Raw genomic sequence first — 24,612 nt, 5'->3', positions numbered from 1 at the left:
GGTATTACACTACAGTAAAATTAATGAGAAGGTAGATTTATGAGTTTCATTTGTTTGTCGATTCAAAAATTAATTGAGTGTTAATTTTAGCTGTTCCTCATCAGAATAGGTACTTAGCATTTGGGCATTATTCTGCATTCATTGTGGGCTACCTTCAGTTTATTGTGGGTCAGTAGTTTTGCATACATTGAAATAGCCTTTAGGCTCATTCTCTTGATTACTTTTTAGCTACTGCACATTAGAAAATTTACTCCTCTTATAATTGTGAAAATTCATTATGGGGCGACAGTGCATGCGTAATATTAGTAGAATGGCACGTTAGTACTTTAAAACTGCATTATAGACACATTGTGTTTGGATAATTATGTTTCTCGTTTACAGATTTGGTAACATTCCTTACTGTTAAGCATTTTCTGTCACACAGCATTTGAAATTGTTTTAATTTGAAATCTTTGTCAGTCGGCTTTTATTAGCCCCATTCTGGTTCCAGTGACTGAGCTTCCCACAGGAGTAAGCATGTGATATTATAAATCTGTGTTTAGCTCAATTTTCACTTCCTTTGATGATTAGGCAGAGTGTTTTAAGGGCATTTTTTCTGCTTCATATAAATAATTGATCAGTTAAGTTAATTCATTTCAGCCTGACTTGGTCAACCTTCATTAACTGTCCCGGAATAAAGCCTCTCTTCTTGTTAGCTGAGCAACTTTCCCAAAAAGGTTAACTCATCAAAGTAGAGTTATTGTTGGGTTTGATCACACGAGTACATCACTATCAAGGTGTGAAATGAATTAAAAGCCTGCCAACTGCCAAAGGCAAACCAAAGTTAAGGAGGTGGTACTTCTTTTGTCAGACTGATTACGTTTTATTTTTTAACAGAAAAAATAAACCCATGTAACCTAGGGCATGTTTTCCATACCCAGTCAATTATCTCCAGTACTTTAGAATACAGATGTACGGATCCAGCAATATAAAGCTGCAGCACCCATCCTGCATATGTTTAAACGCTTTTCTGAATCACCCAACTTTCCGAAAAAAATTGTTTAATCCAAATACCTTATTATGCACATCAAATTAATTTTCAATAAAGATTCATGGCTATTCATAGCACAGTGCGGGAAGCGTGCAATTAGTCCAGCTAAGCGGATGACTATTTCAGCATTGGACCACAATGGTGGTTGATAACTTTCTATTTGCATACTGAAGATGTAGACCTCAAATGGATCAGTACTTCATCTGATCCCCCTCCCTGCCCTGTCAGTTTCACCATTTTCCTTTTTCCATTGAAGGTCCTGACTCCCTGCTAGGATGTAGTTTCACAGATGTCAGCTGACCTTCAACATTTTGCCCATGTGGTTGTTCCACATGTAGCTGCTCAGAGGAATGTCAGTAAGCTCCTCCAATTGGAGGTGGGTGGGGGAGATCACATCTGAATTTGAACCAGTCTGTCCAGAAAGTAACCTTTTTTTAAAAAATGAGAAACAAACAATGTTCCAGGAGTACAATCATGCGGCAATTCTTGGATATGACTTTGAAACCAACTTAACTTTTCCAGAGTACCAGTGTAATGCTGTTTTTTTAAGGCACGTGATTGTTCATTGGAATGTTTTTCCTCTGTCATTAATGTGAGCAAAAAAAAAGTCAGCGCAAGTATGAAATGGGTTTCTGCTTTTTTGTCCGCATTAGTTACTGACGGGAAATGAACCTAATTGCCTTTTTTGCTCTTTTGTTGCATTTTAATTATGTTGCATAGTACTGACGCAAAATAAGGCCAAATTAAACTCTTTATGAATCCTACATGCACTTAGTTTTATGGCTATTTTAACATCACCAGTGAAATTAATTCCCACAAAAATAGTGTGATCCAATGAATAGAAGATAATCATGTGTAGCATTAATTTTCTAATATATGTAAGGTCCAACCAGTGTGACTTAGTAAAAATGGATGATTTTTTGTGTAAGTAATTAAGGGGCGGCACAGTGGTTAGCACTGCTGCCTCACAGCACCAGGAACCTGTATTCAATTCCCAGCTTGGGTCAGTCTCTGTGTGGAGTTTGCACTTTCTCCGCACGTCTGTGTGGGTATCCTCTGGGTGCCCCAGTTTCCTTCCACAGTCTGAAGGACGTGCTGATTAGGTGCATTGGCATGGTAAATTCTTCCTCAGTGTGCTCAAACAGGCGCCTGAATGTGGTGACTAGGAGATTTTTCACAGTAATTTCCTTGCAGTGTTATTGTAAGCCTTCTTGTGCCACTAATAAATAAAACTAAAAATGATAAAAAACTTAAACTTAAAACTTAAGTAACTGCAAAATCAATGCACAGCAACCTAAAAGAAATAAAAGTGTTCTGGGTGCTATCTTTTCAGCGTTTTGGCAACTCAAAAACTTAAAATCTAAGGTTACTGCGTTGACAGCTGTTATTCTGAATTATTTTTCAGGTTTTTGAGTCATGATGCAAGAATCTGGGATTGAAGCAGCAAGCAACGGTTCAACCAATCAGAACGAAGTTAGCAGTGGTAACCACTATCCAGACAGTAGCACAAGGGAAGGGAGATCAAACGGTGACACGTCTTCGATCGAAGTGACTGCTGCTGAATTGGTTCATCTCCAGCAACAGCAGGTATAGTTAACGCCTTGGCTTTTCCCCTTGATCCAGACTGCAGTTTACCTCGGTCAACATAGACATGCAGGTTGTTGCTTGAAATAAATGTGCCATTACTTAGAGAATTGCAGGCATGCTGAATTCATTACAGCTGTAGTCACACAAAACCATGGATAAAATTTCAATAACTGCGGGCCACAGTTGAGTAAACAGTTGCACTGAAACTTAATTCCTGTTGACTTTTCCTCATTCTTTGCCAGGGGCAGATTCTGATTTGCTGTGCAAAGACAACAGGGTAGAGCTTTGATTAATGTGAGGCATAAAAACAGCATCAGAATTGTTCAAAAGAGACTTTTTAAAAAGTTTGCGCTGTCATCAAAAGCAGTGATTGCTCTCTTTCTTGAAATAAAACGAAATAGAAATGTGTATGTGAGCTGTTGAATCTGTGATGAGCTGCATATCCCAGATTGTTAAAATTATCAGTTCAATCTATACTATTCACCTTTTTTCATCAAAAGTGTTCTGAATCTTCTTTAAATAAAATGCTGTAGTATTTTGAATGAAAAATATTCAGTGGATTGTATTTTCGAAGACCGAGCATCACAGTCCCATTTAAGTTAGTCAGAGTTTTGTAAATCCTTCAAATTCTGTACCTGTTGAAAGGTCCAGAAGCCATTTTTAACAATTGGAGAGAAGCTTCAGATGTATATCATGTCATCAGAAAAGAACTTACAGCAGTTTCAATACTTTAAACAATACAGAAACAACGTTGCTTCAAGCTAACTGTTGAGAATGAGGCAAGAAGGCGTAGATTCAAACAAGCACAAGGCAAATTTATCATGCCTGTCAGGGAGTTCTTTACATAAAGACTGATCAACACATGGAATGAATTCCGGGTATGGCGGAGGAGCTGCAACATTTAAGAAACAATAGAGGCTCTTAAGGGAGACAGTAGGACGTTCTGGGATGGATGAGCTATTGTGGGTCAATGAATGTTCCTCATCTGTGTCTTAACATGCAAAAAGATGAAGGTCATTGTAGCTAGAAATTTGAGAGGAATATTTTGAGTACCTGAAGTTGCATGCTGATATCAATTAATATTCTTTATTAAGTCTGCACACAATTCATGCACGCACACTGTTACAGCTGGATTTCACAAGGTGCCATGATTCCCACTCTGCCCCACCAGTTGAAATGCAGTGCCCCGAAGCAGATCAACGTGAGGAGCTATACTGATTGCTTCAACGCGAGGGTTCTGCCCCATCCTGCCTTAGACAGCTGCAGACTAGTCAGATTGGCCAGCAATTCTGTACCAGCACCAGTGTGAGCGTTGGCAGCTGCTGAAAGTACAGGCAGTCACACGATGCCACAAGGACCGCTGGTTAGTCAGAGGTCTTGGAGCAGGGGGTGGAGGCAACTGGGGGTGAAACCAGTGCAAAGAATTAAAGGGGGTGGAGAGGGTGGGGTGTTGACCTTTGGTGGCCCCATATGGCTTGCAAAGGAGGTACCCACCTCTGTCCAATATGGTCCATTTAGTTAAAGCTGACAGGGTTTCCCTGTGACGTTGTCTTTGCCTGCTGCTAGGAAGACACTGGCAGAGGTGGCCATTCACTGACCATTGATTAATCAATATGCCGAAGGGTGGGGGGTGTCACCAAATGCCTCTCTCTTCCCCTTAATGTTTTAGTCAGTTTTGGTGCAGGCAGATAAGTGACACAAAGACTGAATTTTACATGGTTCAACCCACCCTCCTCCATCCGCAAATATAGTTGTGGAGAGCGTAAGATGCAGCCCACAGTTTCATTTTTATCTTGAAAGGAATTTAGTACTTCCTGGCACTGGCACAGCAAAGTTTAAATTTGGTTAAGGACATTTAGGTCTCATAGTCTGTGGACAGTATATCAAATTGTACCCTAATACTTTGTATCTTGAAAATTATTTTGCATAGCAAGTACTCCTTGGTGAAGCAGGGTATACGTGTTTGATTAGTAATTGGATATGGTTTGGTAGATGTTTCAGCAATAACGCTGGAAATAGGAACCATGTCTGATTCAGTTCAGGATGACCTGATCAACATTTAATCCAAAAGGGATTTGACTGATAGTGACACTAAAGCTCTTGAGAGCCAGACAACTGCTACCATTTTAACTAAGTAGAATGGGTTCAAAGAGCTGTTGAATTTTTATACCTTACCACTTTCTTTAGTATTGTTACCTACAAATACACGTACAACTTTTTTGAGTGTATGTTTAAAATTGCCACTGTTCCTGTGAAACTCTTTTCTTTTAGTCTGGGCACTTAAGGTTAAGATGGTTTAGAAAGTTGAGGAAAGCGAATAGCCCCTTCAGTCTTATCCAGTGTTGTTGGTGGAATGGAAGGGGTGCTTATAAAATCCTCTCACAGGAAAGAGTGACCTGCTCCTAAATGAAATTAAACGTTTGAAGTGTTAAGGTGAGCAGTCAATTCTTTTTTAAATGTACGGGTGAACAAAGACCAGAAAATGCTGCAAGAAGCCCCCAGATTTAGTTAGAATGTACTCAGGGTACTGCCTGTAAAACCTACCACAAGAGGGCCACAGAGAAGGGGCTTCATCCTGCTTCAGATGCTGAAGATCTTAGTGATGTGGCCACTGTCACCAAAGCCTCTTCCAGCCATGACATCAAATAATCAGCCTCATAAGACAATAATGTACATATATCTCTGCAAAACTATCCGAACGTTTAAGAGGTATGATTTTGATCCTAATCTATTATTCAGATTGGTGCTTAGTGTTGCTGTGAATTTGTTCTGCAGTGCTTGTATATTGCACCTTGCTCATATCAATGTTCTAGGAGAAATAAACGCAGATATTTTGCAATTGCTAGCATTTATTGACAAATAACGCTGAGGAGACAGAATTTAAAGGTTTGTAATGTGCATATACAGAGGGTGTCTGATGGATCTGAAGTGTACTTGAGCTGGTACAGCGCTTTATTAGTAAAAGGTTAAAGAACCTCTGTTTTATGTGGAACAATATAATGCTGGTATTGTGCCTGCCAGTTCACATTGGTGTTTATTTACAGGGCAAAAGAAAAGAAGCACACACGAGCTGTTTTCTAGTTTGAGCTGCTAAATGGCAGCGAGTTGCTTGGTTTGTGAGCCAACACCTTTTTTTACACACAGGGGTATTGAATTCAATTTGGATCTGTTGATCTGAAACAAATTCATTCCCCCTACTATTTGAAAGTTCTTTCTATTCAAGGCAGCAATGTGTTGGACAACGCTTACCCAATTCACACACCACACTGCTGAGCAAATGGTGGTTGATTTGGTGGTTGGGTATATATGGCTAGATGAAAATATGTATTTTCAGACTTCAGCGTGAGTTATCTCATTTGAAAGTTCATTCATGCATGGCACCAATGGTCAGGACCTTCAGGAAAAGTAAAGATCTGCAAAACGGCTTATACACGGCTAATTTCACAGAAAGCATGTTAAAGTTTTGTGAACCTGTGTTAGCTTACCTTATTAAAATAGAAACATAAAAAGCAGCACTTAAAATGTTAGATATAGGATACAATGAATAATATTCATTTTGGAAAGGACAGAGAGTATTTGAATGGGTTCTGCATTTCTCTGAGCAATGTAGGGTGGTATTCAATTACGAGCATACTGCATGCCCTGAGCTCTGCTTTCTTGCAGGAGATTTGTATTAGCCATTTATACCAGCCCAATGTCGATCTTCTGTTCACAATTCAGGTCAATTCTGAGGTCAAAAGATGGGAGTTTTTACTCAATACAATCAGGGTAAATAGCTGAGCACCATTATCTAACCACATTGCTAAATTCAGCTGCAAACTCAAAACAAATGTGAATCTGAAGCTTAAGTATAAATGGTGTTTTTGATTTAAAACAGCTGTGAATCATAAACCAATTCAAATTTGCCCCCATAGTGTAAATGAAAGCCTGGTTACTTACAAATTCTCCAGCACACTATGATTGTTTTTATCTGATTTAGTCAGTTTGCACATAGTCTTTGTAAGGATTCTGTTTGAAATTTTATATCATTAATAGATACAAATTGATACAGAAACAGAACCTCAAAAGGCCATCATTATTTTCTGGTTGCATGAATATTCATTTTTATAGGCTCATGCCTTATTCAGTCAGTAAGCATCCTGAGTTTTAATTCAAATTATCAGAGACTTTCAGATGATCTCTTTCTGACAAAAGGAGTTTGCTACCAGATTGCTGGTAGTCTTTATTAAGTTTGTTCAGCTGCACTTTTTTTTCACAAATTAGTTTGCTGGAAGCTGATGGGAAGTGTGGATTATATTTTCCTTTGTTTGGTCTCTGGACCTAAACATCAGTGGAACAATTGTGTTACTTTGAAAGAGGTTAAACTCAGCTTTGATAAGCAAAAACAATGCAGTCTGATAGTCTGTGGTTTAACTTGGAACAATACAACAAAGGTATTCTGTGAATGTAAGTGTCACCTTTTTTATTAGAGGGTCAACAAAGCAATATTTAAATACTTTTGTAAAGAGAATTCCTCTGTTACAGCCCCCTTGATGACATACCTTGAGTTTTACTAAGTAATAGGGACTCCTGATTTATTTAACCACGAGACACCTACTGCTACCCAGTTTCCTTTGTCTATTTAAATTAGATATTTGCATCATCCCCTACCCCATGACTGCTACAAATTCTTCTGGAGTCTGGATGGTAAGACAATCCATACTGTGAAAATCCGTATATCAGTTAGCTGGAAACTAAGGAACTAAATTTCATAGATGAATACAAGATGTCCGAAAGTGAAGGACTATTTAATAGCATATGTCATAAATGAAACAAATCTATTAATATAGTCTTCCCGAATTGATGTCCCAGAACCATCTCATGCTAATTGTACTGAAAACCCGTTTTGAACATTTCTGCCTGGATTTTGCTAATGCATTCACTGTTATTAAAATGTAAATCAAACAATAACTTCTGGCATCTGCACTTAAATACAAAAAATCGGGAAGTTGCTGTGCAAATTGTTCTTATCTTCTAGATGCTTTGCTGTGATAGTATTTTGCTGATTTTATACAAAAAACCTTTTCTTTCTGTTCCTTTTATTTCAATCCTATCTTTCTTTCCCCCTCTTTATTTCACTTTATGTCAACCATTTGCCACTGAATTAAATATTCTACCTTGCACTGCTTGGTTTAGGCACTGCACACTATTAATAACGCTTTAGCCTAATAGAAGATGCAGGCTTCGATTCTCCCATCTTGCTGCGCTAAAACATTAGTGCAGAATCTGTGGCAGCAAATTTGCAGGGTCTGCGCGAGCATTTGTGCCCCACTTAACATCTCCCAGTGCTGGATTTCCGACGGCGTCTTATTCCATGCCGGAAATCAGCGGGGACACGCACAGAGCATTGAAATGGTAATTTTAATATTTGAATATGATTAGCGGGCCTGGGACTGAAGTCTCTGGGCCCGCTAACATCTCCCATGCCACCAGAATATTTCACTCCAGTGGGGATTACACTCGCTCCCCACTTTCGCTGAGTTAGCGGCTTGACCCAGCTGGAGTAAATGGGAGGCTAGCAGGGTCTTCCAGGTGATTTGGGCAATGGGGAGAGTGGTGCCCCCGATATTGGCAACCTGGTAGTGCCAGCCTGGGCCACCTGGCACTGCCTAAGGGGCAAAGAGTCAATGCCCAGGGGCTACCTTGGCACTGCCCACCAGGCATAAGGTAGTACCAAGGGGTGTAGGGCACATGGGGGTGGGGCCTTATGGGGCAGGACTTAGGGGGAGATCAGTGGGGGTGGGGGCGACCTGCTGCCATTCTGCATAGGGATCAGTGGGAGAAGGAGGGAGGCCAGCTTAGGGGGTGACTGCGGGGTGGGATGTCAGCCGGTGGCAGGGGAGCTCGAGGCTGGCCCAGGAATGGTCAGCAGGCCAGCGATCAGGCTGTGGAGCGGTGGAGAGCCAGCATTGCATGGTCTTGGAGCTAGCCATAAATCCGGAGCCAATGTGCATGTGCCAACCTTGATCCTGACAGATCAGCGCATGTGTAGTGGCCTACTCAGCATGCTGAATTCAGCATCTCCAGTGGGAATAGGTCCCACCCCCTAGTGTTTAATGATAAAAGTGCTGGTGGCCCCTGCAGTGCAAAGAATGTGGGAGATTCTAGTCTGAACTCCCAATGAAAAAAAAGCATGGATTACTCTAGTTTTTACATGAATTCGCCACGTAGAATTTTCTGGGGCAAATTCCACCCACGCAGTTGGTCTTCCTGTTCATACTGGTTCCTAGATCCCCAAAATGGCTCAATAGTTACAACAAATTCAAGTGCAAAAGCCCATAGAAAAATTGTGGACAAACACAAGCTGGTGCCATGCATTCACCATTGAGAAAAACATCTGAGCCACAGACTCAGTGAACCTCAGAATGAGACATTCATTACCATCAGATCAAATCCCACCATTATTGTATAGCAAGTCTATAGCCAGCAAACTTACAACTGTAACCATCTTTGAAATGCTGTCATCAGCCTAATGAAGCATGCGCTTTAAGTGTAGAGTGTAGGGAAATAACCTTTACTGATGTTAAGATTGTAAGTGCACTTTTATTTGCTGAATTGATGACCGAGTCCCTTGACTGGCTGTCTTTTTTGTTTTTCTTTTGAACCTGTCTCCTAAACCCTCATCCTTTTCTCGTAGACATACATATCACTCATTCACTCGCATGTGTGCACACACGCATAGTCTCTCTCTATCTCTTGGACTGTTATATCACACAGGCAGGCACTTCGAATAATCTTTCTCACATATTTTCTCTTTTACAATGATTCCTAGTAACATCTGCTCAGATATTCTCTTCTGTACAGCCATTTAGTGTTATGCCTTCTCAGGGATGCTGTTTCTTATACTTGCAATGTGTCCTCTCACTCTCATTATTTTCTATAGGGTCTCTTGCTCACATTGTTCTACTCACGTGCATGTATTTGTGAATGTTTTTGAGCTAATCTCACATTTTCTGTCTCTCAGTAATTTCTCTCCTAATTTAATTGTATGGTCATGTGATTTCATTTTAATGTTCTGTACTATCTGCAAAGTCTTCTTTAAGATACATGTTAGTTAGGTGCCACTGTGTTTTGCAGATTCTTCTGCCACTTTTAGGAACCCCTAACTGAAGAGGGCAGGTTGATAGCCTATCTCAAATCTCAAAACGACCCCACTCTGTAAACATCACCATAAATTAGTGCCCCCTGTTTCTCATCCCCAATCCAAGATAACCTGAATAAGATTTGAATCTCACTGTGTTGGAGGTAGAATTTATATATTTCCAGCCTGTGATGCATACAAGCATATTGTTCTGACAAGCTATTTCATAGACAAATTTTGAGTTTGTTGTATGGCATCCTATCTACAATCTCCAGACTCTTGATTAATTGTTATTTTAATCTTAGAATTGCATTGATCTTTTTAGTAGTTGACAACCTCTCTTTTTATTGATAATGCCAATGTAAATCATAGAAACCCTGCAGTGCAGAAAGAGAACATCTGGCCCATTGAGTATGCACCGACCACAATCCCACCCAGGCCCTACCCCCATATCCCAACACATTTACCCACTAATCCCTCTATGCATCTCAGGACACTAAGGGGCAATTTTAGTATGGCTAACCCACATATCTTTGGACTGTGGAGGAAACTAGAGCACCCGGAGGAAACACACGCAGACACGAGGAGAATGTGCAAACTCCACACAGACTGTGACCCACGCCGGGAATCGAACCCAAGTTCCTGGAGCTGTGAAGCAGCAGCGCTAACCATTGTGTTACTGTGCCGCTCAGTCGTCACTGTTATGAAAGAGACTTCGTTCTGCTAAGTATTTGAAATAAAAGACACTAAAACATATCACATGAGGAGAAAGAAACACAAAAATACTAAATCAAATATAGAATGATAGAAATAGAAAGAAATGAGGGCAAAAAAACAAAATTAAACAAAGATAAGTAGATATAAAAGAGATAGGGAAAAGAAAGAAAACAGTAAAGAAAATGAGGAAGAGACTAACTGTTGGATACATTGCATATGGTTGTATAAATAGATGACCTCAGGTCACCTCGTAAACTCCAGTAGAGACATAATGGGGTACAAAATTGGAACAGAAATGGGGCCTTCCCAGAGTATACCTACTAAATTGTTGGTATGCAGATCTAAAAATAAAAGCTAACCAAAAGCGTCAGAACCAAAGTATTTTGTAGAGGCAAAAACTGGAAAGGTAGGAAGAAAAATAATAATGGAAGAAACTGACAAAATAAAATACACGTGGCCGTGTCAGTGTACACTGATATGCTCTGTATAGAGCAGAAATTAAACAGAATTGTTTGACTCATGGTGATTTTCATGGTACTATTCAGTTGACTTCCTCAGTCTTTTTCTTCCTTATCCTGAGCCCCGCAACATTTTCATATCTCAGCCTCACCTCACAGCTTTCAACAACGATAGGGAAAGGTGTTATGATCCAGAAAGCCAGTGGTTGAAGGGTAAATTGGAAGTTAATGTTCACACATTTTTATAAGCATTTATTTGCAGAATTACATATTATAAGCATCCATCTCCTTACCCAACAACTATAGTTTCAGTTTTTGTCAATTTATCAGGGCAGAAACGAATTCCCAGTTAATGGCCACCACCTGCTACAAGTAACAAAAGATGCAAAGTCACTTCACATGAGAATAATCAGAGCAACGAAAACAAATTGATACTAAGCCAAAGAAAGTGATGTTACGTCAAGTGCCCAAAAGCTTAGTAAGAAGTCTGATGAGTGAAGGAGCAGCGCTCTGAAAGCTCGTACTGTCAAATAAACCTGTTGGACTTTAACCTACTGTTGTAGGATTTCTTACTGTGTCTACCCCAGTCCAATGCCGGCATCTCCACTCCATGCCAAAAGCTTGTACAGAAAGCTAGATTTTAAGGAGCATTTCAAAGGTGGAGAGTTTTAGGAGGTGAATTTCAGAGTTTAGGAGCTATCCAGAGATTGCTGAAAAAAAACTGCCGCTGATGACAAGAAGAGGTAGTTGGGGTTATGTAGGTGACCAGAATTGTAGGACCTCAAGCCTGAAAACCTGAAGAGGCAAGGCCATAGACAGATTTGAATATGAGGATGCACATTTTAAAATTGAGGCATTGGGATACTGGAAGTCAGTGTGGATTGTGAACAAGAGGGTACTGGCAACAGAATTTTGGACTAGTTAACATCGGGGTGATAACTTCACCCCATCTTTCTCATTGATATCCTTATTAGCTTTGGCTCTTCCAAGACATCACCTCCATTTCCTGACCTAGCTTCACATTAAACATATCCAATACCTGCTCCCATTGTTAGTAGCTGTCTTCCTTCAAACCTAGTTATTACCCTTCTCAAAAAGCCCACTGTTGCTCTCTGTCCTGTCAGCTGCTCCCTTAACTTTTGATTTTTCTCGAAGATTTTTGACTGTTGTGAATATTCAGTTCTGTCCTAATTTTTTGCCACTACTATCTTTTTCAATCTCTTCAGGACGATTGAAACACTGTTTAATGTGTGCCAGTCACTACTGAGCTCTACTTTCCTACCACACTTGTACTTGTGAATCTCAGATGGCTTCTTGTCCCCCTCCTATAATGAATTTAAAATCCTAATCAACAAATTCCTTTGCAACCTTTCCCATCTTTCCTTTGCAACCTTTTCCAGCTCTAGGTGCCAACTCCTTTTGATGCTCTGGTTTCTTTTGCACTCTACCTTTAAAGGCTTACCCTTCAGTTATCTCAACACAATGCTGTAAAACTTTCACAAACCACACCACCTTTCTCTCCATCCATCAAAGATCTTTAACCGTGCCTTAGTTTACTTCCCCATGTTTTGATACAAGTTAAGGCACTATAAAGATGCACATTGTTGTTCTTCCCCACCTCTAGGGAAGCACCTCGCCTCTATGTTTCCACAAAATAGTCTGCCAAGACTTAAATTCACAGGAAAGAAACCATATCATACTGCTTTTTTAACACACTATGTTATTGCACTAGTGTCCTATACTGTTGCACCATCTGAACCAAACCTGTTACAATACTAATAGGGTGCTTGGCTAGTAAGCATGCCGTCAATAGCATTTTACACCTTCATTGGCTGTTCAGAGTAAATCTTCTTGCCTCATTTCATCTAGTTTAACAGGTTATGGTTTGTTAATTAATTTGATTTTGTTAAGGTTAATCTGAGAAAATTGGAACATTGGCAGTTTAAGGTTGTTTTTTGGGACGGGGGTGATGGAGGAGTGTATCACTTCTTTATGTAGAATTGTATAATAGAATTGTACAATATTATTATTGTATAAAAGGGAATGTAATTAATTTGGGGAGAGTAGAAAGATTTGTTCAGGATGGTGATGCTCAGTGTTTGCAAGTGTATTTTATAATGTTCCACAGGATAACTCAGTACTGAGATACGCAGTCCTGTGTAAACAATGCCATTTGGCAAAAGCAACTATTGTGCTCCTCATATAGAAAGATACGTCTGAGCACTTCACAGAATGGAGGCCAAAAATTAACACTCAGCATGGTTAGGACTTGAGGGGCAACTCCAAAGAGGGCACAGCTGGATAGAAGGAGGTGCCTGAAAGCAAGGTTAAAAAGTGGAGATACTTAAGGAAAAATTTCTGAAGTTTGGGATAAGCAAAAAGGAAGATGAAACGAGGACTCATATAGTACCTTTCATATCTTCAGGTAGTCCTAATGTACTTTGTATCCAACAAACTGCTAGTGAATGATAGTCACTTTTGTTATGTAGACAAAGATGAGAACCATTTTACAATTGACAAGATGCCGCAGTGGAAAATGAGATAAGTGGCCAGATTACTCGCTGTTAGTGGTGTTAGTGCAGAGGACAATATTGACTGTTTTTACCTTGAATATTACAATGGGATCATTTATGGCATACAAACAAGCAAGTGAGACCCATTTAGAGTCTCATCCAAAAGACACAGAAACATAATTATTTCCAATAATGGAATGGAGGGAATGAAGGGAGAGGAGTAAGCTGTTTGCAGAGGAGTGACAGTCCTGTGTCGGGAGATAAGGTTGAGGGAGGTCAATCAGCTAAGGTAAGGAGTGATGTGATGGAGGGAATTGAAGGGGGAAAACAATTTTGAAATCCATTCTTTGGAGATAAAAGGATTGGGGAAATTTAATGCAGGTGAGAATGTGTGTCGCAACATTTTGCGTATGTTTTATAGCACAGAGCAGGCTAGCAAGATGACTGTGTGTGCCTCAGAGATCAGCAATTGTTTACTATTTACATAAATGATTTAGAATTGGGGACCAAGTGTAGTGTGTCAAAATTCGCAGATGACACTAAGATGAGTGGCACAGCAAAGTGTGCAGAGGATGCTGAAAGTCTGCAAAGGGGTATAAATAGTCTGAGTGAGTGGGAGAGGGTCTGGCAGATGGAGTACAATGTTGGTAAGTGTGAGGTCATCCATTTTGGTAGGAATAACAGCAAAATGGACTATCATTTAAATGGTAAAAAATTGCAGCGTGCTGCTATGCAGAGGGACCTGGGTGTCCTTGTGCAAGAATCACAAGGAGTTGGTGCAGCAGCTAATTAAGAAGGCAAATGGAATTTTATCTTCATTGCTAAAGGGATGGAGTTTAAAAACAGCGAGGTTATGTTATAGCTGTATAAGGTGCTGGTGAGACCACACCTGGAGAATTGTATACAATTTTGGTCTCCTTACTTGAGAAAGGATATATTGGCATTGGAGGGGGTGCAGAGGAGTTTCACTAGCTTGATTCCGGAGTTGAGAGGGTTGGCTTATGAGGAGAGATTAAATAGACTGGGGCTATACGCATTGGAATTCAGAAGAATGAGGAGAGATCTTATAGAAACATGTAAGATTATGAAAGGAATAGATAAGATAGAAGCAGGGAAGTTGTTTCCACTGGCAGGTGAAACTAGAACTAGGGGGCATGGCCTCAAAATAAGGGGAAGCAGATTTAGGACTGAGTTGAGAAGGAACTTCTTCAAACAAAGGGTTGTGAATCTGTGGATTCACATTGAATGTTTTTAAGGTGAGGATAGATAAATCTTTGAACAGTAAAGGAATTAAGGGTTATGGTGAGCAGGTAGGTAAGTGGAGGTGAGTCCACAAAAAGATCAGTCATAATCTTGCTGAATGGCGGAGCAGGCTCGAGACGCCAGATGGCCTACTCCTGCTTCTTGTTCTTATGTTCTTATGAGTATCAGAAAAGTTGAGCCTTAAAGTCATAAAGTCAAATTCTGCGTTTTTGCAACAGTAGAGAGAAGTGGGTGGCATATGTGCAATAGAAATGAAAGGGCAGTTTTGGTAACAAATTGGATGCAGAATAGGAAGCTGAACTCAGGCTTTAGCACATTTTGGACTTTGCTTAAGGGAGCTGGGGGTTTTGATAGAATAAAGTATGGAAGCAAGTAGAAGTAAAAAACAATGGCTTCAGTCTTTTTGAGGAAATTTCAGCTCACCTATATGTAAATATTAAATAGGCAGTTGGAAAATGTTACATATTAATATCTTTGCGTCAAGAAACTAGGTGTTGTAGACATAATTTGGAAACCAATCTTTTGCTTCACTTGCAGATTTTGTAGTTTCTTTTTGTGCAAAGTGAGAATTGCTGACAAGACCAGCATATGTTGTCCAGCCCTAATTTAGAATGTGGTGTTGAACCATTTTCTTGAAACCATGCAGTCCCGGTGGTGTAGGTACACCCACTGTATAGTCAGGAAGGGAGTTCCAGAATTTTGATCCAGCAGCAGTGAAGGAACGATGATATAGTTTCAAGACAAAATGGGGTGTAGCTTGGAAGAGAATTTGTAGGTGTTCCCATGCATCTGCTGCCCTTTTTCTTCTAAATGGTAGAGGTTATGGGTAAATTTTCTGGTATTACCTGTTGCGGGAATTGTCGTGGGTGAAACAAAAAAATTGATGGATCATTGAGAAGTGTGTTGACTTGGGGCAGGAATTTCTGTACCATGAGTTTGGAAGGTGCTAGTGAAGAAGGCTTGAATATGATGGTCCAGACTGCTGCCACTGTACACTGGTGGTGGGGAGAAGTGAATGTTCAAGGTGGTAAATGCAGCAAATTTTTTCTGGATCTTGTCAATCTTTGTGAGTGTTGTTGGAGTTCACTCATCCACGCAAATGGAGAGTATTCACTCCTGATTTGTGCCGTATAGTTGGTGATCAGGCTGTGGGAGAATCTGGAGATGAGTTACTCACTGCACAATTCCCAGGCTCTGACCTGCTATTGTAGCTACAGTATCCATGTGGTTGGTCCAGTTCAGCTTCTGTTCAATGGGTAACCCCCAGGATTTTGTTTGTGGGGAAATTCAGCAATATGCCATTGAACATCAAGAGGAGATGTTTTGATTCTGTCTAGTTGGAAAAGTCAGTTGCCAAGCATCTGTATGACATGAATGTTATTTGTCACTTATCAGCTCAGCAAGCCTGAATGGTGTGCAGGCCCTGCTGGATATAGACATGGACTGTTTCAGTATCAGAGAAATTATGAATGGTACTGAACATTGAACAGTCCTCAGACCTTCTTCTCTTATGATGGAGGGATGGTCATTGATGAAGCAACTGAAGGAAGTTGGGCCCTGAGGAACTCAAACAGTTTCCTGATCTGAGATGATTGTCCACCAACAACCATAACCAACTTCTTTTATGTTAGGTATGACTCTAATTAGCAGAGTATTTTCTCCCTGAATCCCACTGAGTTCAATTTTGCCAGGGCTCTTTGAAGCCAGACTTAGTCAAATACTGCTTTGATGCCAACTGAAGTCACTCTCTTCTCACCTCTTGATTTCAACTTGTTTGCCTATGTTTGGACCAAGGCTGTAGTAAGGTCAGGAGCCAAGTGGTCCTCGCAGAACCCAAACTGAGCATTGGTGAGCTGGTTGCTGTTGTGTAAGTGCTGTTTGATAACCCTGTTGATGACATCTTCCGTTACTTTGCTGGTGGTTGAGAGTAGATTGATGGGGTGGTAATAGGCTGGGTTGGAGCTGTCCTGCCTTTTATGATGTAGAGATGTCACCGTTGGACTGGGGTAAACACAGTAAGAAGTCTCACAACACCAGGTTAAAGTCCAACCAGTTTATTTGATAGTAATCCCACAAGCTTTCAGAAGCACTGTTGGTTCGTCAGGTATGTGGAAGGTTCTGATCAGAGAAGGGCATATAAAGTCACACTGTTTACAGAATACTGATTAGAATGTGAGTCTTTACAGCTAACTTGTTACTGAAGTCTTAAAGATGCAGACAACATGACTGGAGATAGCATTAGGCATAGATTAAAGAGGTGTGTATTGTCTCCAGACAGGACAGTACGTGAGATTTTGCAAGCCCAGGCAAGTCATGGGGGTTACAGATAGTGCAACATGAACCCAAGGTCCCGGTTGAGGCCGTCCTCATGTGTGCGGAACTTGGCTATCAGTCTCTGCTCAGCGACTTTGCGCTGTTGTGTGTAGTGAAGGCTGCCTTGTTCATTCATCCGTTGTCATAGCGTCAACGACAACGGATGAATGAACACTGCTCGACGATCACCGGGCAAGATTGTTCCCTTCCTGTTGGCGAACACTTCAGTGGTCACGGGCACTTGGCCTCTGATCTTTGGGTAAACGTTCTCCGAGGTAGCCTTCACGACACATGACAGCGTAGAGTCGCTGAACAGAGACTGATAGCCAAGTTCTGCACATATGAGGATGGCCTCAATCGGGATCTTGGTTGGGTTCATGTTGCATTATCTGTAACCCCCATTACTTGCCCGGGCTTGCAAAATCTCACGTACTGTCCTGTCTGGAGACAATACAAATCTCTTTAACCCATGCCTAATGCTATCTCCACTCACGTTGTCTGCATCTTTAAGACTTGAATAACAAGTTAGCTGTAAAGACTTGCATTCTAATCAGTATTCTGTAAACTGTGTGTGACTTTATGTGCCCTTCTCTGATCACAACCTTCCACACACCTGACGAAGGATGAGTGTTTCCAAAAGCTTGTTGGATTACTATCAAATAAACTGGTTGGACTTTAACCTGGTGTTGTGAGACTTCTTACTGTCTTTTATGGACAGGGCATACCCAGACACTTTTCCGTTTTGACAGTGTTGTAGCTGCTTTGGAACAGCTAGGTTAGGGGTGCTGCTAGTTCTGGCATACACGTCTTCAGTACTACTGCCAGAATGCTGTCAGAGTCCATAAAATGGTTGAATAAAATTGTTAAAATGGTAGATACACAGAAAAATCCAAAACAAAGGAAAAATGTTGAACATGTAATCCAATTTTAATTATATTGATTGGAGAAATGCTGGCACCACACTCCCACATTTGCATTGTGCACTGTTATTGAACAAGAATCCCTGCTAGCATCACAGACGTGTAAAATTACCTCTCTATAGTTTCTGATAGCTCCTGGTATAAAAAAAGAACAGAATGCAAAAATGTTCCAAGAAATGAATCACATCTTTGTTTTTGAAAAGGGTTTTCAACAAGCTGGTAGAAAATGCTGGTAGCAGTGGTTGTTGTGCAGGAACAAACATAAACTGAGTTGAAGGAGCCCATTTTCCATTTAAAGCATTCCCATTTATTGTCATTATCCATAAGTATGCAGAGCTTGAAGTTATGAAGTATAAACATTATCCAGGTGCCAGGGAACAGCTGCCAATGAATGACATGCTGAGGGAATGCTTTTGTATGTTTGTTCAGTATTGTGTGGCTTGTTGAGCCCCTTTCACAGCAAGAAATATTTTGACTAAAATATTTCCGATTCGTTCTGTTCTAGGAATTCTTCACCCATTTTTCATATTAACAGGGCAGTGTGTCTAAAATCTACCATTCATTCCATCCTTTTCACGTTGTATTTCTGAAGGTTGATATTTTTGTTCAATAACAGGTTCTATTTGTGGATAAAGTCTTGTTCTTTGTGCAATTAGTGTTTTCTTTGCTGACATGCTATTGAAAACACCCCAGTTTACATGTTTTGTTCAAGAATCTGGCAGGAATCAACCTTGCTACAGAACAGTAGTGAAGGATTAGAAGCACATCAAATTTATATACCATCCTTCAATTTTTTTAGAAATGGGTAACTTTATTGCAGACTTCTGTATCTCTTGAAAAGGAGGTAACGGAAAGCAAAGTGCAAGATATATTTTGTCTACGTTAAGAAGTTTGATCAAAAAGACGACATTTCCCCTCAGAGTGCTGCAATTCCTAAGCAAGCAGTGTCCATACAGAAAGAAACCACAATAATGTCACAGGGTTGTTTAAATATGTTATTAAGTACCTTTTGTAGAGTGTTCCATTTTGCTACCTTTACACAATGCAAATTTGTTAACTACCAGTCTTTTTTAAAAAAATTACCAGGCTGCAATCATTTTTATATTTAATAACTTGGCATTGTCTGAGATCCTCTTGAAAATGGCGACATGAAAATTCCTTCTCATGTCTAACTGCATCCAAAGACAGTTTCTCAGAGCAGTTATTTCAATAACTTTGAAATCATTCTGCATTGCGCATACTTATCAATGTGCAAGTATAACTGTATTCAACTTGTGGTCAGCTCTGTCAGTTATTAAAACTAACCCAAAATTGCTACTGGATTTAATGCTTAAAACACCAAAAGCAATTAATATTCTGCTTTAGGCCAAAATGCAAAGAATCTTAATCAAAGAACACCATAACTTGATTTCCTTTTTTGTTTAAATCTTGGTTAGAAAGGTTTATTGTGGTTGTAAAACAAGTGCATTTTTCTTGTGGTGCATTTTAACTAAAAGGTTGTGCTAGGACTGATTTAGTGATCCAGGAGCTCACAGCAAGGATTGATGGGTAGAGTACCTCTTCATGCTGTTCATGATGTTCTGTTCAATGTTGGATAGAAAATTACAAATTGTAGGTGGGATTTTCTGGCTGTGTTTGCCCCAAGACCAGATAAGCCCGCCAGAGGTCAGTGGATCTTTGCATGGTCAGCCCATGCCTGCTACTAATCCCATGGCGGGTGGGATGGGAAAATTCCTGTATGTCTGTGATATCCCGAGATATGCTGACTGTGAATCCCAGAATACAACATCACCCCAATGTTATACACAATCAAATAATCAGACAGAGTAGAAGACCAGTTTGCCTGTGCCAACTCTTTGAAACAGTCATCCACTTAATGCACTCTCCTTCCCTTACCCTGTACTCTTTATCTATTTTTTAAAATCATGTTTTACTTGTATTTGGGTAATGTGAAAGGAATGTAAGGAAATACTAGTTAGAGGCTGTTCATAGCTGCACATCGACAAATATTTCTCTCCTAGTCTGAGATTGTTTCCTTTTTGCCAATGATAGTGTTTAGAAATCCTGAGACTTTAAATCTTCAAATCTGCAACTTGATGCATTGATTCAATTATAATGTGTAGGAAATATGAGTACACAGGAATCACAGCCTCTTTTCAGGAAATGTTTTGAAAATTATGTTCCTTGACAACCCTGCCAAATCAACCTACTATTGACACAAACTCTTATACAAGATGCTTCTTGTCCACAGTTTTTGGTTGTTTCCCTTGATAGTGGGGGAAAGTGAAACAACAAAATTAACAAATGTTAATGAAGAGCCCAATAGCCTTTTTAGCATTTAATAAAGTACACCCCACTATCAACTCTTGACTTTTGTGAAAAATTAATGCATGTGTGTGCACATACGTGTACATCCGTAAGAGCTCAAGTTAAAATACTTTACGATTGAAATAAGCTTTTGAATGATACCATTGTACATGAGGAACTCAACATTCTTTTGTTGTGGAAATTAGAAAAAGACTCAATTTTGAAAATAAATCACCCTTAAAATCTCAGGAATATATTGCTTATAAATATGTGATTTCTGATAATGCAAATTTATCAGTGGTAATGAATAGTGAGCAGATAGCCACAGCACCTCTGAAAAAAATGACCTTTTAATGCTTCTCAAGCACTTAAATGTTAGAAAGTACAAGAATCTAGCTGTGAAATGCACAATATCTATTGAAAGTAGCTCAATAACAATTAAGAAAAAACATATTTACCAGCAAGTTCTTGCTATTGCAGTTAACTCCTGTTATGGAAAAATGCAAACAGTTTTGATGGGTGAGAACCACCCTCATAGCATGAGAAAGAATTGCCAAGTATGGCGGTGCGTCACTCAGTGTTGACTATTAGGGGAATCTGCCTGAAGGTCTGATTAACTTGAAGAAAAGCACAAGGGCAAGCCTTGACGAGCTGTTGCTTAAAAACCTCAGACTCACTTTTGTGAGTCCGGGCATTACTATTTCCATGCTCCCCTGGTCAATCTTCTATTTGTTTTAACCCTCCATAAACTTCAGTTCATCCTAAACCTTGTCGCCTGTATCCTAACTCCCACCAGGTCAGATTCATGTATCGCCTCTGTGTACAGTAGCATTCAATTCGACCGTGCCTCAAATTTAACGTTCTCATCCTTCTGTTGAAATACTGTACATGATCCTCACTGTTCCCAATCTCTAACCTGCTTCAGTCCACAACCCTTCAAAATTTCTGCATACTTTTAATTGTGGTCTTCTGTGCATTCAAAATTTCTATTGCCCCCCCCCCCCCCACCCCAAACCCCATCTGATGCCTATGTCTTCACCCCCTGTGTCTAAACTTTGGGATTCCTTCCCTAAACTTTTTTATACATCTCTCCTCCTTCAAAGAAAGCTTCAAAATCCACCTCTTTGGCCAATCTTTTGTCATGTAGCTTTAATGTGACTTGGTGTTAAATTTATTCGGATTTAGATTTAATCTCCTTGTTAATCACCTTGGGATGCTTTACTACATCAGTGGTACTATATAAATATAAGTTGTTGCAACTAGATTGCAGATGATCAACAGACAGCTTGAACAGTTGAAGGCTCTTTTCTTTGGCAGGAAAGAATAAATAGAAACCTGAAAGAGGTAGTTACAGTTATGAAGAGAATTAATAGGATGGTTGTGAATTTGCTGTTTAGTTTTGGGTGAATCCAGAACTAGGTTGCGTAAGATAACTACAACAGATCTATTAAGGAATTTAGGAAGATTATTTTTACAGTGAGATTGATGAGATTGTGGAGTGAAGAGAGTGTGAAGCAGATAGCATTGACACATTTAAAGGAAGGCTTGATGCTTCCATGAGAAGAAAAAAAAGAGAAGGATGTGGGGCAGCCTGGGAAGAGATAACTTGTACACAAGAGCAGATTGTGGAGTATCAACACCAGTAGAGACCAGTTGGGTTATTGCGTCTCGATTGCTCCTACTCTCATGTTTAAAGGTAAAACTAATCCTTGGACTCCCTTGTGTATCAAAAATCTATCTAATTTGAGAGTCCTGAAATTGGCAGTTGATCTATTCCGCCACGGCCTGCAGGTGTCATGCGTGGAAGGATGTTAGCATGGATGTGCCATGTGTACTGGAAGTATATATGTGTGCAGATTCTGATCTCACTCAGTGACTAACATGGATTTGGTGCCTGAACCTCGCAGGAGCTCTCTTTAACACTTTCAGCTGAGCATGTTTTCAGCAGCACAAGGGACTTCCTGTTAGTATTATTATGAAGGTCTTTAAGGTTTGGGGTGCAATTTTCCCACCCTGCTGCGCTGGTGAACAGCATAGTGGGGTGGCAAATTTGAACGGGAGCCACAAAATCGAATTCGCGCTTGGCATCTGGCAGGTCACAATCTTTTAATCTGTGATGTGATCAACCTCGAGCCCAATTTAAATATTTATCTGGTTAGCGAGCTCTGGATGCTATTGTCTGGACTTACTTAAGTTTCTGACCTCGCCAGTGAAACAGTCACTGGCAGGGTACAGGAAGAAGATGGAGAATCTGGTGTACAGGTGCAATGACAATAATCTGTCCCCCTGGCTTCAGTAAAATGAAGGAGATGGTCATCGACTTCAGGAAACGTAACGGAAGACATGCCCTTACCTACATCAGTGGTGATGAAGTGGAAATGATTGAGAGCTTCAAGTTTCTATGTGTCCAGATCACCAACAACCTGTCCTGGTCCCTCCACGCTGATGCTTTGCAGGATGCCCTCAAGCAGCTCTGACACTTGAGGAGTCAGCTTTGGACTGTACAGTTGTAGTATGGCAGTCTGTATTAATCAGTTGAGAGCACTGGCAGGGGCACTGTTGGAATGTAGTGATGGAATACTGAAAGCTATCTTCCTGAAAGAAGACAGCAGGCCTCTGGCCCACGGAACCATTGCCATCTCTTGAGGCAGTGCTTCCGCGATTCTAGTTATCTAATGGAGGACAGATGGTTGGCCTACAGTGAGAATCTGCATGCTGTTATGAGCATTGGTACCTGGAATCATAACGGAACCCACCTGAGCCTGCAGATCACTATGCTGAGCTTACATGGCAATGAACATGTAAACTAGAACCTTAGTCTGAGTTTCCACTACAGTGCAGAGATGCTGGGTGGTTTCTGCCTGTGTTGCAAAGGAATCTGAGACATGTGCTTGCTGACACTGCATAATGAATGGGTCTGCAATTGGCCACTTCCATGCCAGAAAGAATGGGCCTGTGCCACATCGGAGCCAGACTCTTCCATGCTCCTTGACAGTGCAACAGGCTCAGTGGCTGGCCTTCCAGGTACTTCTGTGTGCATGCTCAGGAACCTTCTCCTTCACACTGCCCCATTGAAGTCTTCAACTGAATCCTCCATAGCAGAACCTGTTTACAACCTCACCCTTTGGGGAGCTGGCACAGGCACAATCCTTTCTCTCGGGCTTGGCTACAGCTTATTTGTGTGCAATAGTTCACTATATGCTGATCTCATGTCTGCACTAACTCCTAAATTTTGAGCAGTGACCATATCTGAGCTGGTGGCATTCACTGTCAGAACAAGGAATGATACTGCTTCATCAAATATGCACTTGTTCACACCCTATCTAATGAGAATGCAGTGGCTGGCCAGAAAGCAGTTTTTAGGTACCTGAAAGCAGGAGAGTTGGGGAAATTGTCAATGCAGTTCAAGAGGTCCATGGCCACACCATTTGCAGCTTGCACTTCATGCCAGATATTGGGATGAAGGTGAAGTGGGTTTGAGAATTTGCAGAAGGCATCAGCATCTCCGCATGTCAAACAACACATGGATGGAGTCCAGAACCAGCCACGTCGCTAGCCAAACTATGGCAATACACTGACAATGTTGGTGTCTACACAACAATGTGGAAAATTGCTGAAGTATGTCCTGTCTACCAAAAGCAGGAAGAATCCAGACTTGCCAGTTATTACTCCATCAGTCTTCACTCAGTCTTTCAATGAAGTGATCCAAAGGATTGTTAACAGTGCTATCAAGCGATACTTCGTCACCAATAATCTGATCACTATGTTCAGTTTGGGATGCTCAGGGCCACTTGTCTCCAGATCTTATTGGGGCATCCTGAGGTGAGGTAAGAGTACCTGCCATTGATATTAAGGCAACACTTGACTGTGTGGCATCTGAGAGCTCTAATATAATGTACTTCTGTGGGAATTGAGGGGAAAACCCTCCACTGGCTCTGACACAAAGAAACATGTTTATTATTGTTGGAGGCCAATCCTCAACCCAGGTATTGTTGCTGGATCTCCCCAATACAGTGTCCTCAGTTCAACCACCTTCAGCTAATCCATCAATGACCTTCCCTCCATCATTAGGATCAGAAATGATAATGTTTGTTGCAGTGTTCAGTTCTATTTGCAACTTCTCAGTTAATTATGCAGTCCGTGCCCCCCTGCATCAACATCTGGTCAGCATTCAGATTTGGGCTGATCAGCAGCAAATAAAGTCCTCATCTCCCCATGACGTTCAATAGAACTACCAATGCCTTTCCCTCAGTCAACACCCTGGGGTCACCATTAACCAGAAACTTAACTGGACCAGCATATGAATACAGTGGGTACAGAACAGGTCAGAGGTTGGGAATTCTGTGGTGAGTTACTTGTTTCCTGATTCCATAAAGCCTTTCTA

At 40.6% G+C, this 24,612-nt stretch overlaps 1 protein-coding gene across 10 annotated transcripts in view; it reads left to right on the top strand.

Annotated features, from left to right (window-relative positions):
- foxp1b (forkhead box P1b) overlaps positions 1-24,612 on the top strand; it is a 492,035-nt gene that overhangs the window by 229,923 nt on the left and 237,500 nt on the right. For all 10 annotated transcript variants that reach the window (XM_080183569.1, XM_080183534.1, XM_080183572.1 and 7 more), the window contains one exon: positions 2,436-2,617. In XM_080183569.1, the coding sequence (XP_080039695.1) occupies positions 2,447-2,617 (171 nt within the window). In that variant the 5' untranslated portion in view covers positions 2,436-2,446. The remainder of the gene's footprint in view (positions 1-2,435; positions 2,618-24,612) is intronic.

Source organism: Carcharhinus amblyrhynchos, chromosome 3 (genome assembly GCF_965287045.1).
Source record: "Carcharhinus amblyrhynchos chromosome 3, sCarAmb.v2.hapA, whole genome shotgun sequence".
NCBI classification, from domain to species: Eukaryota; Metazoa; Chordata; class Chondrichthyes; order Carcharhiniformes; family Carcharhinidae; genus Carcharhinus; species Carcharhinus amblyrhynchos.
Note: the sequence above shows the minus strand (reverse complement) of the source record. Positions and strands in the feature narration are given on the sequence as shown.